Raw genomic sequence first — 15,791 nt, forward strand, 5'->3', positions numbered from 1 at the left:
ATCAGACAAGGTCCCCACCTGGACCTCTCCCCTTCCCTTCGGAAGGGCCCAGTCCCGGGTCTGCACAGAAAACTACTTTGTACCTTGGCAGCTTCCACCATCTTGGCAGTGGCATCAGCGAGGATCTTGGCAGCACTCAGGAGCTTTCGAGAGTTCTCCAGGTCACTCTCCCCCTCAGCATCGGCCTTGATGGCATTGACCAGGTCTGAGGTGGCTTGGGCCAGGATTCGGGCCTGTCGCACCATCTCCCCTAGAACACAGGGTATCATCAAGTAAGAAAGCCAGAGACACTGAAATAGGGTGAGTGGAGGTTGAATGGGCCAGACAGCGCAGACAAGGCCTTTCCGGGACTTCAGAGATGAGACTGGCAAAGCTCTCGAGTGATTTCCTCCAAGTTCCAGTTTTCTGGGTTAAGCTCTCAGAGAGCAGATCCCCCAGAGAGTCCCCATGGGAGGAGGGGCAGTTCCAGCTAGCATTCCTAGTAACTGTCTTTTGAGGAGAGAGACAGTCTCGTTGAATGATTCGGGGTGAAAAGGTAAAGTGGAGGAGTCTACAGTGCCCCTCTTCTTGTGTTCAGGGCTAGCTCTTAACCATGCATTTGGCCACCTATCATTGTGCATAAGTTGGTATCTTCTGTAAATGCTCACGAAACAGAACAAGGCCTATCCTCCTGCTTTACCAATAGGGACGTGGAGGCTCCGGACTCAACAAGGAGCCCGTAGTTACACAGCGAGGAAGACCACTGTGCCGACCCTCAGAGGTGCCAGAAGGGGTCTGTAAGGGGACATCCAGTGGGCTTGGAGTAACCACACTGGGGCTGTTGTTTTCCTGGGGATGAGCACTCTCACCGGCATCACCCATGGAGCTGAAGATATTTTCAGTGACAGTGAGGATGGTGTCAGTGGCCTGGTCGTATCGGCCAGCAGGCCCAGCTCCTGTGGCGTGGGCCTTCACGTGCTGCAGCAGCTCATTGAGGGCCTGGGTGACAGCCGTGGCTGCGGCTCCGACCCCTCGCAACAGCTGTCCGTCTTCGGTGGCTGCCTGGGAGGCAGACACACAGCCCTCCACAGCTTTGGCTACCAGTCGTCCGGCCTCGACCAGCTGTTCTTGGCAGACAGGCGAGCTGATCGTAGGGGCGACCACCTATGGGAAAACGGGAGCTTCAGACATGTAGGCCAGGGAAGAGGCTACCAGATGGGGTGTTTGTGGTTTTCACAGCAGTCACTGGGATGACTGGCGAGGCCTCAAGAGTCAGAGATAAAAAGAGGTTTGTGTGAGTGTGTGTTCACACTAGCCACAGGCACAGGAAACAGCAAATCTGGGCTCACCTTTGTACAGGCCACCAGCTGGGAGGTAGACAGGGCACACTGTGTAGCTGCAGCAATAACTTGGGTCTGAAGCCCTGAGTCCTCAGTGCGCTGGGCCACGCTCTTGGCCTTGAGGACCAGGGCAGCTGCAGCACTTGCCACTGCCTTTGCTAGTTGCATGAGGACGTCCTGTGAGGAAAAAGCAGCCAGAAGATCTGAGCCTGAGCTTAGGAGCCATGGAGACCTCTCACAGGCTTAAGCTGCTTCATTATTCCCACCGACTCCAATCAGAGGACAGCATATGCAAAAGCATTCAGAACCTATCCCGAGCCCCTGTACCTTAAGCACCCAGAAGGAGGACAGACCCTCACCGAGAACAAACCCTCACCAACAGAAGGAGAGTCTACACCAAAGGGAGGGATGCTTGAGGCGGATACACTCGGACAGTGATGGGGGAGGGCTGGGTAGTGATGGGGTGGGCGCCTCATGTCTCCATGCCTCTCAACCTCAGGTGCAGAAAGCAAGATCCTGTCCTGTCCCATCTGACCTCTCTTCTCCAACCTGCCAGTCCAGGCCTCCCATCTCCCATCAAGTCTGTTCCCCTAGGAGACTGAGGAAGAGGTGTGGAAGCGAGTGTATGCGGCTCAGAGAGGACCAAGCTGGGAAGGCCCAGGCCAGAGGCCGTTACCGTAGGGGAATCGGGGGGAGATCGAGCCCCAGCCCCTCTGGGTACACACATCTGCATGGGAAATCCAGGATGAAAGGTCAGCTGAGGCAACTTGCCTCGGGTGGGGGAGGGGGCAGCTTCATCCTCAGTGTGGCAGGGGCGTCTGAGGTAGCTGAGAGTTGGGGCTGGGGCTATGCACGGGGAAGTCAGGGCTAAGAACATCACCCTCGAGGCCCAAAGAGAACTAGATATATTTGTATTTAGGGGTCTCAATTCTCACCCCAAGAGACGAGAAGTTCTCAGTCTCATCTCTGGAAACAGAGGACCAGGCTGGTTTGGATGGGCCAATTTACAAAACTAGGGACTGAGATCTGAATTTAGGATCAGAGATTACCTCCTAGTAGTGGGGGTTCTAGGAGCTGGGTACATCACCAACCTGGAAGTGGGGGTCAGTGTCACTTTCCCCAATTTGCTGCAACAGCTCCCCACTGGCCTGGCCCACGTTCCCAGCTGCTTGCAGCAGGTTCTGACGGGGCTGTGGAGAATGAACACCGTCAGAAGCCGCTTGATGCCTGGCCATGTGCCCACAGGGCTCCCAGGCTCCTGGGTCACATTTTCAACCCCCAACTTGGACTACCCTTCCTCCTTGGGGTGGAACCCTGTGTCCACCCTCACCCAGCCCTGTGGCTCTAACCTCAGCGCTCGCTGGCTGAGCAGTGCGGAGCAGTTCTGACACCGCCCCTGCAAGGCCCTTCGCTGCTTGGAGAAGGGGCCGGCCATTGCCGCCTTCGTCCTCCAAGAGGGCAGCCAACAACTTCACCCCACGGGACATCTCCGTCAGGTTGGAGGAGATGGTGGTGACCGCACAGCCCACTGCAGTGTAGTCTGTCTCTGCGGGGTCTCCTGAAGACAGAAGGGAGGAAGAAGCTGAGATGGGACGGGGAAGGAGCATCGCCAGGTAGTCGCATGTGTCCTGAAAGAGATGTACACACACAACCTTCCACCGAATCAAGGCAGTCACAAGCAAGTGCACACTGGCTCCCCATCCCCATCACACACACACACACACACACACACACACACACACACACACACACACACACAGGTTGACGTCCACCTACCTGCTGTCAGGTTTACCACAGAGGCAGTGCCAGCTGTGATGGCATCTACCTGAGAATGGATCTCATGCTTTGATTCATCCATCTTGTTCTTACGCCAAGCTTTGGAGGCCTGAGAGAGGAAGGAAAAACCTTAGACTCTACTCTGGTTTAAACCACTATTCCTTAGAGCTCCGCTCTTAATCACTTAGCTCCTTCTCTACCCGTACTCACAGCATCCTGGCCAAGAGGAGGCAGTGTGTCAAAGTCATCCAGAGTAGCCTGGGCAGCCTGCACAGCCTGCATGCTGGAGTTAATGGTTCCAGTGAGCGCCTGCTGGGCTGACGTCTGAAAGAGAAGGAAAAGAGTAACGGAGACTGAACAGGACACTTAGAAGACGGAAAAGATACAGTCAGAGGTTAGGGAGAGGAGTGTAAAACACTGCTCACTCGTGACACTTGGGAGAGGGACCCATGTACCACAGTAGAGGTAGGAGCACTCTTACCAAAGGCGGCATGTGTCCTCGGTGCATCTGGCCACTGGTAATCTGTTGCTGGGCAGGTGGCATGCTACCCACTTGGAAATTCTCAGGCCCAGAGGCTCCAGAGCGCATGATGGCTGGCAGAGCCACAGAGCCATGCTCTACTTTCCCCACCCGGTTAAACTGCTGCTGAAGGACTGTCGACCTGGAGACAGAATGAACAATTACAATGCCTCTGCAATCCTAGGTTCTAGAGCAGTGCTTCCCAACCTTCCCAAGGCTGAGACCCTGTGATACAGTTTCTCATGCTGTGGTGACCCCCAACCATAAAGTTATTCCATTGCTACTTTGTAATTGCAATTTTCTGTTTTGTTTTGTTTTTGTTTTGTTTTTTTTTTTTGAGACAAGGTTTCTCTGTGTAGCCCTGGCTGTCCTGGAACTTGATCTGTAACCCAGGCTGGCCTCAAATTCAGAGATCTGCCTGCCTCTGCCTCCTGAGTGCTGGGATTAAAGGCATGCGCCACTATTGCCTGGCCATAACTGTAATTTTGCTACTACTATGAATTGTAATGTAAATATCTGATGTGCAGGATGTCTGATATGAGACTCCCAAAGGAGCTGTGGCCCCAGGTTGAGAACCCCCGGTCTGGGGTTTCACAGGGTCTCGTTACAGCCTGAGGCTAGTGAAAGAACTATGGGCTGGACAAAAGGCTCAGCAGTTCAGAGCACTTGCCACTCTTGCGAGGACCAGAGTTCATTCCCAGCACCCAAGTCAGACAGCCCACAACTGCTCTTCCAGGGGACCCAACACCCTGTTCTGGCCTGAGAGCACCTGAACCCACCCGCACAATTAAAAATAAAGATAAAAATCTTTTTTAAAAAGAAGAATGAGGAAAAACCATTCTAAGGATGTCTGGCACCCAGTAATTCCTCACAGTCAAGCCTTCCTCTCCCTGCTCATGGAATGATATCAGCCCAACCCCCGTCCTACTTTTTGGGAGACACCGAGTCCTCCAACATAGTAGACTCTTCATCTCCTTCTAGCCCAAAGTGGTCCTTGCTTTTTTTCTGTAAGAAGAGGGAAGAAGAGCTGAGGCAGTTAAGTAAGAGGCCTAGACCTTGGGCCTGTTTTGAGAGGGCTGGCTGGGGGGGGGGGGGGGGTGCTGGGGAGCAGAGCCGAGGAGTGCACAGGCTGGGCGGCAGCGCTCACCTTCTTAAGGATGATGTCGATGTAGCCGGCAATGAGCTGTGCGATCTGCTCGCCTTCAGTCGTCTGCACTGAGTAGTAACCATCCTGGTAGTCTCCAAAGTCCTACGGTGACGGGGTGGGGGTCACGGGGGGGGGGGGGTGAGCAAGACACGAGACTGCCCAGGTGGAAGTGGAGGAGGAACGGCTCCAAGTCCACCTGATGAAGCGAATGCCCATGCCAACAGCCCTCCAGGAAGCCGGTCCACCTTTCGTCAACCACTGATTTCTTTACCTCCCTTCCTCGAGGGGGCTTCTTCTGAGTAGTGGCCTTTCTGCTACAGGTTCAAACACAAGTCATCTAAAAGTTCTCTTTTATCCTTCCCCAGAGCAGCGTGTTTATTAAACGACTGTACTTGAAGGTTGGCAAAAAGATCCAAAGTGGAAAAATAACATCTATCATTTCTATTCCCATTATCTGGCACTCTATCAAGTTGGTGTCAGTATTCAATTCATAAGCACAAAATTATAAAGCCAGAGGGAAAGAAGGACCGTAAACAGCTGGTGCTCAAAGGGAGGCGTGTCTTTCTATTAGCACTTCCTTACATTCACATATCCTCAGCTGGCTGTGGTGTGTTCTGTCCATTTTACTCTTCTCTTTTTGATACTATATAGCCCTGGATGGTCTGCTAGTCACTAATTATTCCAGGCTAGCCTCAAATGCATAGCAATCCCCTTGCCTCAGAGTGCTAAGTGCTGGGATCATACACACAACCATGCCCAACTGTGTGTGTGTGTGTGTGTGTGTGTGTGTGTGTGTGTGTGTGTGTGTGTTACTAGGGCATGAACGCCTGTCTTCACAAAAGCTAGGCAAGCAGTTATCACTGACCTTACAGCTCCACTGTGGTAGTTTGAATGAGATGCCCCTCTCCCACAGTCTCAGGCATTTAAACACTTGGCTGCACTGTTTAGAGAGGCTTAGGAGGTGTGGCTTTGCTAAAGAAAGTATGTCACTGGGGGCCGGCTTCGAGAATTCAAGGCTTCAGCCTTTGTGGTTTGCTCCCCGCTTCCTGCTTGTGGTCTAAGATGCGGTCTCTCAACTCATTGCTGCAGCAGCCGTGACTGCTTCTATGCAGCCTAGTGATGTTGGTGGGCTCTTATCCCGCTGGAACCATAAGCCCAAATAAAGCCTTCCTTCTGTAAGCTGCCTTGGCAGTGTGTTTCAGCATAGCAATAAAGAACACTCTCCAAGCCTCTGTTGAATTTAAGGAGTGTATCCATCACCTGTTCCATTTATGCATCATCCACTCTCCGAGTTTCTCTCTCTGTTCTAACCTCCACTTCCCACAACAGTTCTTTTTTTCTGGAGTCCCTATTCAATACACCCTCCCCTAAAGGAGGAAGGAAAGACCTTTGTACTAGCTCTTCTTAGACGATCCCCAAACGCTTCCTCATTGGAATCCCGACACCCACCAGAGTAAAGCTCTTGGGAGAGGCAGCCCAGCGTTTGATGTTGGTGAGGCTCCACTCCTGGATCACCTCCTTCGTCTTCTCATCCACCCGCATCACACACTCCTTAGTAATGCCCAGCAGCCTGGGCACTAGTTTATTCTTCCCCTTCATCTTTTCCTGAGAGACAGAGGTTGCAGTTGGTGTCAGAGGTTAGAGGTCAAATGGGAGGCAAATGCTCAGATCAGCTCTGGACCACAAGGGATGCTGAGGGGCCAGGACGCTAAACTACTGTGCTCAGGAGCAGGACCAGGACAAAGCTCTACTACAAAGGAATATGCTGGGGAGAAGAGGAGGTGGTGGTGATGGAGGACTGGAAATAGATGGTTTTTACATAGTCAAAGCACAATTAAGAATTAGATTCCTGGGAACTGGTAGGAAAGACTGAGGACAGTCAGAGGAGTCTGGAGAGACAGGAAAGGCTAAGAGTTAGAAACAAGGAAGAGCATAAGAAGGGGCCAGAACCCACCTTGACTAGGAAGAAGGAGACGCCGTAAGTCTTGAGGGAACGGGCCAGCTTCACATAGCGTACCTTGGCCTCAATTTCACTCATCGGCCCACAGTTCTTGTGTGCCTTCAAGTAGGAAATGGGGAAAAGTTAGCAATCTGGGGATAGTATTGCAGCAGAGGACTCAAGCTAGGATGTTAACTGTAATGTCAGAGGATTACAGGCACACAGAAAGATTTAGGAATGCAAGAGACAAGGGGATGCAATGTGGGCTGGCTAAGGAGGAGCAGAAGCAACGTATGGAATAAAGCTAAGGAACTTGCAGACATTCTAGAGATGGGACTGGGGAGTTAAGAAGCAGGAGGATCCAGGACCATCAGAGTTCACAAAGAGAAGGTCTTTGGGGCTGAGTATTCAGAGTGGGAAAAAAGATCACACAGTCATTTCAGGTTCAATAGGCCAGGGATGCTCCTATCTGGCTTCCACCCTGTTGGCACCATTATCCCAGACAAATAACACAAGGATAATACTGAATTGTGCCAGGCATGGTAACTCATACCAATAATCCCAATACTCAGGAGGCTGAAGGGAGAGAACTGCTGTGCATTTGAAGCCAGCCTGGGCTACAAAGTGAGACCCTGTCTTAAACAGAAAGCAAAACCAAAAATGGAAATTCCATAGCAAAACTGGTGACGAACTGGGACTAAAATCCAAATCTTCTGCTTTCTTGGTATAAGACAGGGGGAGAACAGCTTGGAGCAGAAGCAAGGTGAGCAGAGATGGAGCAGAGGCGGGGGCCACTTAGCCAGGAGAAGCAAGCAGCCGAGCTCCCAAGTCACCCAGACGCTTCCCACCCCATTCACCTGAAAGATCTTCCGTTCTCCCTTCTGCTTCACATACTCCTTGGGCAGGAAGTCCTTCAGGCTACACCAGAAAAGGGAGGGTCAGCATGTGGTGGATAGCATCAGGGACATGTGGGCATTGAACTGTGGGCCTAGAGGTTTGAGGAAATGTCTAGGACAGTATCATCTCTGAGAGACTGAGGAAACTGGTCTGCACTGGCTTCTGAACTAGTGGGAACTCAGCATGAGCTCCTGAGTGACCTGTGCCTTCTTGGGGGGGGGGGGGTTGAGGAAACTTAAATTGGCGGCCTAGTTTTCTGAGAAAGAAGGAGCCAAGAAGAGAGAAGACTCCTTAGAAGGATGTCCATGCACTTAGGAAACTCAGAAAGCCCAAGGTCTTTGCATCTTTAGAAATAACAGTGAATGAAATTTGGGGAACCTTTTAATCTAATGTTCCCCACAAGGAAATGTCCTATTTTACTTTGGCTAATATAGCAAATTCTTCAGAGAATCTAAACCAAACAAGAACAGGTTACAGGGGACAGGGCAGAGATACTGAGCGAGCATTCACACTCTGAGGGGCCAGTGAGGAGACAACGGATGGCCATGGCTGAAAGCTCGATGACCTGTGGGTGTCAAATCCTCATACCTTAGAAGAGGAAATAGGGGAAGGCGGCTTGGGATGGGTCACAATGGCAGGGGGTTCCAAACCATGACAGGGTATGGGATGTGGGTCACTTACTCAAGGAAGCCAGCCTTGTGCTTCTGCTCATTGTGAGGTCCAAACTGGATCTGGCATTGGAAGCCTGCAAATTCACAGGCCTTGTCAAAGGAGACGGGGTGGGAGCCATTCAGGATGTCATCTCGTGCCTGGAGAACACAGAAGGGACCAATGTCGTATGGGTGCAGGGACAGCCCTGTTAATGTCTGCCCTGCCCCCACCTCACCCATCCAGGTCTACTCCATACCTGCACGTAGAGAAGGTTCAGCTGTACAGGGTCCCGGGAATCCACATTCTGGTCTGAGTAGAAGAACTTTCTCCGCAGCAACAATGTCTCGTGCTCCTCCACTCCCTGCTCCCTCAGGGTCCGCCCATGGTCCAGCCAGTTCACTGGAACACAAGACAGCGCCCTCAGCACCAACCCCGCCGTCCGTCCTCGTGCCGCCTAGTGTCTGGGTTTTCACTTCTTCACGCCTGCTCTTCTCACCAACATGTAAATTCCATGACTCAGGATAAGCACAGGATAAATGGCTGCCCTCCCTTCCCCTCCATTCTCAAGACTCTTCAGTTCTGCTTACACTCATCATCTGTGTGCAATTTCTGCTTCAGTTTCTCCATCTTCTTCTCATCTCGCAACAGGGTCTTGTCTTTTCTTAGGGTCCCTGTCCCCTCGTCTTTCTTCTCCTCCATCAGCTCTCGAACCAGTGAATATTCATCATGGTTGGTGATGCCTAGGGAAGAGGGATGGCTTGCTGACTCCTCAAGCAGAAAAGCCTTTGACAGGGTTGGAAGCTTGCGGACCAGGCCTCCGCCCTCCCAGCGACCCTTACCAATTCGGGCACAGACAGTCATGAGCATGTCAGTGACAGTCTTGGAGTCATCCACCATGACAGTCTTCACAGTCCCATCTAACATCCGGATCTTCAGCGGTCTCTGTTTCTTCCTGTACTCCATGGTGTCCTGTTGGAGCGGGGAAATGCAGTCAGGGCCTGTTTAAACTAGTTCCCTTTACACAGTCAAGGAGAAGGGGAGTGGATTACCCAAAGGAAGACTATGGGGGCTCATCCAAGAGGAGTTCTGACTGCCTGTAATTGAAAGCCACATGGGCACGCTGGGGACATGCTGGCCTGGTGTGGCCAAAGCCTGGGGTTGGGGGAAGGAACTGGTAATGAGGGAGGAGGAGAGAGGAGGGGCTGGAAACTCGTGAGACATCGGGTGGAAGACGCAAGTGGTCCCTGATGAAGATACTCACCCCATTTCGGAGCATGTAGTAGTCCAAAGCTTTCCCAGCCTCCAGCCATATACCTTTTTTGGGGTCCTCATCTGACAGAAACAACCCGAAGTCGCTGGCTAAAAGAGATGGTAGATCACCTTAGCCTTATAAAACTCCACTGTGGCCAACAGTTATGCCTTTGTCTTTGTGTATTATTTTCTCCCATGACCTTAGACTTAAACAGGAAAAGAAACGCTGGAGCATAGGCCCGAGAGGTAAGGAGTCTTAGAACACAATGGGGCCAAGTGCCGAGAATGAGGGGTGGAGGACTCATGCCCCCCACCACTTGGGTAGTCAGACTCACGAGGGCCAGCCAGGGCCTCTGGGATCCGCTCACGAATCATGCGGCAGGCATCATACACCATGGTAGATGGCTCAAACTGCATCGTCTTCACCACATTCCCAATGCTGATCTTCAGCGAAAGGGCAACCATGGTGACGGCTTCTGCTCTTCAGCCTGCTGTACCTGGCCCATGGCGTCACAGCATTAGCATATACTCTCACTGGAGTCCCCCAGACAGTCCCTGGGAGAGGACTTTCAGGGGACTCACCACGAGAGAAAATAACAACACTGTTTGTCTATTTAATAATTTCAAAGGTGAAAGACTACAGATATCAGATGGCTCAGGCTTGACCATGGAAGACATCCCAGAGAGGCTGGTCTCCGAGGCCACTCGCAGGCCGAAGTGCAGTGTCACCTGGGGACACTGTCTGGCCTACACCACTGGAGTTTGTACCGTTCTGGTTCCCAGTGCCTCGGGCCTCTTGTTCCTGCTCTCCTCTTTCCCAACGCTGCCTCTGCTTGTTTTTCACTTTTCCTGGGTCAGTTTTTTTCCTTTTCTTTATCTCCCATTCTGTCCTGGGATTTTCAGAGCGCTGCCCTGACCCATCATGTGACCTTTCCTCTCAGCTTTTGCCCTCTTCTTGGCAAAATGCAGAATCCCAGGGGCTCCCGAATCCTGCAAACAGTCTGTAGCTAGCGTTGTCGGGGAGACCTACTTTGTCCCTGCTCTCTCCCAACCCAAATGGTCTATGCAGGGCCTCCCAATGAGCTGTGCAGTCAAGGCAGAACTATGATTCTGTCTACAGACCTCAGAAGTGACCCAGCCAACACTTCCTGAAGAGGAGAAAGTTTCAAGGCAAGCCAGACAAAGTGCCCAGACCATTAAACTCAGTTGTTGACCCTTCTAAGTGACCACATTGACACCCAAGCCTTACCACGGCTCTCTTACACTCTCCTGCATCAAGTCCTTCTCAGACTGTCCCCACCTTTCCCAGGTACCCAGACAATGTTTTCAGTGCAGCTCAGCATTTGCAAAGCCAACTCCTTTCCTCTACCTTTCAGCCACTACTTGTCAGTGGGCTACAGAAGCCACTAACGAGCAGCGGACTGCATACAGGCCCAAGGAGGACAGGCCTGCCCAGCAGCTGATGATGTGAACCAACGTGGTATGCGACTGAGCGCCTCTTAACTGAGAGGGAAGGGACAGAAGGCAGCCTCCCATTCCCCACTTGGCAAACTGCTGGCCCAAGTGGTTAAGCAGGACTAGGGAAGGACCCGAAACAGGTGGACATCACCACACAGAAGGCACCGGAGAACCAGGTAAGTTAGGAAAGGGTAGAGGGTAAAGAGTCTGGGAAAGACAGAGCAGGAGTGGAGACCTGATAGAAACCAGATACAGATGGAGGAACTACCTGGAACAAAGACTATACACACAGTCCAGGACTGCAGCTTGCTCTCCATCTTTACCCCAGAAGAGAGGACCCTCCCAGCCCCTCAGTCCCCGCTCTCTCCTCTCCTTCTTCCCAGGGAACCTTTCCCTGTAGTGGCACAGACCTGGCTGTCAGAGAAGCAGGAGTCCGAGGAATGGAGGAGGACTGAAGGGACCGACCCTCCAGCCTAAGCTGAAGTTGCATGTATGCCCCTCTGCCTCATTTCCTCCGGACACATGGATACCCACTTCTGCCGCTGGTAAGACCCTGATAAGAGAGTTGAGTCATGCCTGCCCTAACTTCCAGACTGTTCTAAGAAGCTGTCCACACAACTGATTGAGAGTGAAGGGAAGTCAAGGAACTGGACACTGAATTTGGACTAGTGGCAAACACGATCGCTTGAAGCATGAGTAGAAGCTATCTGCTTCCTGTCCTGACCTGAGAACCCTGGCCCCCTTTTATCACGTTTTATGAACAGCGACAACACCCCCTCCATGTCCCCTCCCAGAGAACTCCTCCCCCCTCAATACATTCCTGAGATGCATTCCAGAGGCATTGGGCAATTGGAGGGGGGGAGTGGAGGACAGGAGGTCAAAACCCAGCAAGGAATGGAATGCAAGTATACTAGGGCTAAGGAATTTCGGGGTACATGGAGAATATCATCAGTGTAGGCACCTACAAGAGGGAACCAGAGAAAGATAGGGAGGTACAAAAGGGGGCAAAAGGAGAGAGAGAGCTGAAGACAGAGTCAGAATGTAGGAGGGCTGGGGGAATAACACTCAGTCTGTTACCAAATTTGGCCTCTGAGTCCTCAAACCGCTGGGAGGGGGAGGGGTTTGTGGGTGAGACTGACACATCCGGCTGCGCTGCTGGAGGCTCATCTAAGGCTGGACTGGGCAGCTGATGGGCTGGACCTGACTCCCTCCAACATACATGCATATCCATTCTCCACCAAGGCACCTTAGCCCACACACAACTCTTTCCCACAAAACTACTTACACTGTCTGTACACAGACCTTATCTTGGCCTCACAGCCCCTACAAAAGATCTATCTTCTTATAGGTACCACCCACCCACCCACACAGCCTCTTCGCCCGTGCACCAGGCCCCAATGCCCAGGTTCCCAGCAGCTCTCCTTCCATCATGCACACATTTTTCCCTCTATGCATTCTTTGGAGGGCCCATTGCGGGAAGGCCCTGGGCCAAACTTTCAGTGGCTGGGAACCAAGATGAGTAAGACCTAGACTTTGCTTTCTGTAGGTTGCCAACCTTCCAGGTGGGTGGATAAGCTAAATGCAGAGTTACAACAGAGGGCAGGATGTAAATAGAGCCAGAATGTGTATGCTCAGAAAAGGGATCCCTTTAGGTTAGGGAAGTGAACCAAAAAGTATTCATGAAAGGTATCATTTGCAGTTAGGATTTGAAAAACATGAAGGTAATGAAAAGCAACAGCGATGTGCCATTTATTGACTATATGTTAGTTGCATTGTATACATAATTTCAGTTAATCCTTACAACAACCCTGCAAGGTAGGTGCCATCACTTCCATTTTCACAGATGAGGAGACCGAGGCTCAAGAATGTTAAACGCTTTCCCAAAGTACTTGTCCAAATAGTAAGTTGTGAAGCCAAGATTCGAACCCAGTTCTCTCTGACTCCAAAGCCCAAGCTCTCTCCTTTAGGTCAGTCGAAGATGAGTCAAAGGTAGCATCCAGGCAGAAAGAATAGCATTAGCAAAGGTGGAGAGGCAGGAAATCGTGGAGGAACGTTCAGGAAAGTGAGTAGGCAAGCTGGCTGAAGCACAGGGTACCTGCAGGGGGTGGGGAAGTCAGGGTTAAGATGGGAAGGCAAACACTGAGCGGAGAACAGGAGCGACGTAACTGCCCGGAGGGGAACAGGAGGTCAAGGGACTTGGAGCAGGGACATTCCCCAGAACTGGATTTTAGGGCAACTTGGGGGCCAGGTTAGGAGACTGTATTAGTAAAAGAGCTAATGAAGCCAGAGCCAAAGCTGTGTGGAGAGGAAGCTGCCATTCAGAGGAAAAGTAGAGCAGACAGTAGAACCATTGAGCCTCAACTCCCAGAAACCTGAGCCCCGAGTCGGCCTCTTCTGACCAGTAGCCCTCCTTAAGTAATGCAACTGGGGGGGGGGGCTAGATTAGGATGGGAAGGTGGGATGAGCTGGGGGAAGCGGGATGGGATGGGATAGGATGTGTAGGTAGAGGCAGATGGGTGGCCTACTGACTACATCAGACTGCCACTGGGGATGACAGGGAGAGGTGACGGCAGGAAAGAGACATGTGCTGAGCGACTGAACCAGATGGGGAAAGACCAGAATGATTCCATGGATGGTGGGTGACTAAGCTGGGGAATGACAGAGTGAGGTCAGAGGCCAGGTCAGGAGTTTCAGAAGAGCTAGGGATGTGGTAAGTGGCTAAATTAGGCTGGGGCTGGGGTAGTGAAGGGACACTGACAGCGTCTAAGTAATGCTGGAGTTGGGAGGAGGGGCAGCATGGGGTATAGCCAGCGGCTGAATCAGGCTGGGTAGGGGATAGTGCTGTGGTCAGTGGCAGGGTCAAGATGGCAGTGACATGGGAGTGTGGTCAGTGGCCTGGCTGGGCGTGGGATCAGTAAGACCCAGTTTCCTCTTTGGGTATCACTTCCTCTTTTCCGCTGGGGAGTGGGGGGAGGGGACCCACAGCTGGACCTAAGTTAAAGGGGATTCAGGAACTAGGGGGACACAGCAAAAGCAGGGGGGGGGAGCAGGGGGCAGCGTCTGGCCAGGGGGTGTGCAGGTAGGAGAAAGTGCTTTATGATGATGGGAAAGCTCAGATTTGAGTGACGGGAACTAAAGCAGGATGTGTGGATGAAGAGATGGGGGAAGAGGATGGGAATGAACAGCTAAGCCGGACAACAAGGAAAAGCTCAGGCCAGGAAAGGATCTATAAGGAAGTATAAAGGGTGTGCAGTGTAGGGCCAGGGACCAGAGACTGACAGACGGGAAAGAAGCTATATGGTTACACTGTCACAACTCAGTTGAAACAGTGTTTCCTTGGTCAGCTTCCCCCCTCAGTCACCGGCCTCCTCTTTCCTAGTCTTACCCACTTCGGACCAGACCTTGTCTGACTCCCGGGGCTCTGTCCACTTCCCACCTCCCACCTAGTAAACAGCACAGTCCAGAAATCCCTGCCTCCCAGCGATGGTGGCTTCAGGAAGTCTTGGGGGTTAGGTAGCAGAATAAAGAAAGCGGAGTCCCAGGTGTCTGTAGTTCTAGCTGAAGCCCAGGACTGTGGCCTGAAGTTAGCCTGTCGGCTCTGGGTAAAAGAAGCCTTATGATTACACAGGAATAAGGGACCTCACCACAAAACAAAGGCAGCTACTTGCCACCAACTTCTCACGCTTTTACCTGTTCAACTGTAGCTGCAACCTTGACCCCTAATGCTGCCACCAATTCCTAACATTAACCCTGACTTTAATTGGTTTTCTAATTCCCCATACTTTGACACTCATCCCTTTCATAGCAGACACTCGTCGTACTAATCTAGCTTTTATTTTTAAGCCTAAATCCCTCCACCTTAACCCTAAATGCTGACCCCTAATCCTAAAGCTCATTTCCAAATTGCTTCCTAATTCACCTTTTCACTGTTTATTCTTAATATTAACTATGACAATGGCCTTTAATCCCTAAAACGGGCTTCTAAGCCAATTCCTGTTATCGATCCTTAACCTGATCCTGTACTCTGATTTATGCTGGTCATTCCAGAGAACAAAATAATGACCTCAATCTAAATGTCACCTACACCCAACAGACTTGACTCATGCAACTAATGTTTAAAATTTAGTCCAGCTTCATAACTTCTACCTTGCTTCCTAAACCCGACCCAATCCCAAACTCACCCAAAACTTTCCTAACCACATACTCACTATCTGCTAACACCAAAGGCCACCCCCGCCCAGCGCCTCACTGCCACCCCATTCCTCACCCTCCCCCAAACCTAGCCGAGACAAGAGAACTGCCCGCTCCCACGAAAGGGGCCTGCCTCTCGCTACACCGCTAGCTTAATTCCAAACCCGAAACGAAACGCATTGGACGCTGACCTCCCCAACAGGACCGGACACAGGATATGCAGGAGGATCGGGGCCCCGCCTGCCGCTTCCCGGGCTGGCCCGTCCCCGCAGCCCCACCTAGACGCTCGGGCGCGGCCCGCCTGGCCTACCTGCGCTGCCCGGCTCTGCGCCCCGCCCGCCGGCCCGCTACCCGCTCGTTCTCTGGGTTGCTCTGGGGCTCCGGCCTCGCCCTCCCTTCGACACTCTGGTCCACTTCCGTCCTGGAAATGCCCCCCACCCGCCGGCGGCGCCCTGGGCCCGCGCTCTATGGTCGTGGAGACTGCAGGAAGCTGCTCTAGCCGCAGCTCTCGATGCTCGGGTACCCGCGAAGCCTGGCCACCCCTCCCCGGCAGGAAGCGAGGGTGCGGCGCGCTGGAGAGAACGCCCAAACTAAGCTGGAGTTCCCTTTTAAACTCAAGTCTTTTTTTTTTTTTTTTTTTTT

General features: G+C 52.1%; 1 protein-coding gene across 3 annotated transcripts in view; it reads right to left on the reverse strand.

Annotated features, from left to right (window-relative positions):
- Positions 1-15,756, reverse strand: part of Tln1 (talin 1) — a 31,161-nt gene extending 15,405 nt beyond the window's left edge. The window contains exons 1-20 of one of the 3 annotated variants that reach the window (XM_036177198.1): positions 15,460-15,753; positions 9,836-9,997; positions 9,511-9,608; positions 9,089-9,218; positions 8,837-8,989; positions 8,506-8,648; positions 8,280-8,407; positions 7,559-7,619; positions 6,717-6,821; positions 6,212-6,367; positions 4,763-4,864; positions 4,544-4,620; positions 3,577-3,757; positions 3,306-3,419; positions 3,096-3,204; positions 2,669-2,877; positions 2,411-2,509; positions 1,329-1,496; positions 849-1,143; positions 84-250 (exon numbers count right to left, since the gene is read on the reverse strand). In XM_036177198.1, the coding sequence (XP_036033091.1) occupies positions 84-250; positions 849-1,143; positions 1,329-1,496; positions 2,411-2,509; positions 2,669-2,877; positions 3,096-3,204; positions 3,306-3,419; positions 3,577-3,757; positions 4,544-4,620; positions 4,763-4,864; positions 6,212-6,367; positions 6,717-6,821; positions 7,559-7,619; positions 8,280-8,407; positions 8,506-8,648; positions 8,837-8,989; positions 9,089-9,218; positions 9,511-9,608; positions 9,836-9,965 (2,625 nt within the window). In that variant the 5' untranslated portion in view covers positions 9,966-9,997; positions 15,460-15,753. Of the gene's footprint in view, positions 1-83; positions 251-848; positions 1,144-1,328; positions 1,497-2,410; positions 2,510-2,668; positions 2,878-3,095; positions 3,205-3,305; positions 3,420-3,576; positions 3,758-4,543; positions 4,621-4,762; positions 4,865-6,211; positions 6,368-6,716; positions 6,822-7,558; positions 7,620-8,279; positions 8,408-8,505; positions 8,649-8,836; positions 8,990-9,088; positions 9,219-9,510; positions 9,609-9,835; positions 9,998-11,368; positions 11,487-15,459 lie in introns of those variants that run through there. The other 2 variants (XM_036177199.1, XM_036177200.1) reach the window with 2 other exon arrangements.
- Between the last annotated feature and the right edge of the window lie 35 nt (positions 15,757-15,791).

Source organism: Onychomys torridus, chromosome 2 (genome assembly GCF_903995425.1).
Source record: "Onychomys torridus chromosome 2, mOncTor1.1, whole genome shotgun sequence".
NCBI lineage: Eukaryota > Metazoa > Chordata > Mammalia > Rodentia > Cricetidae > Onychomys > Onychomys torridus.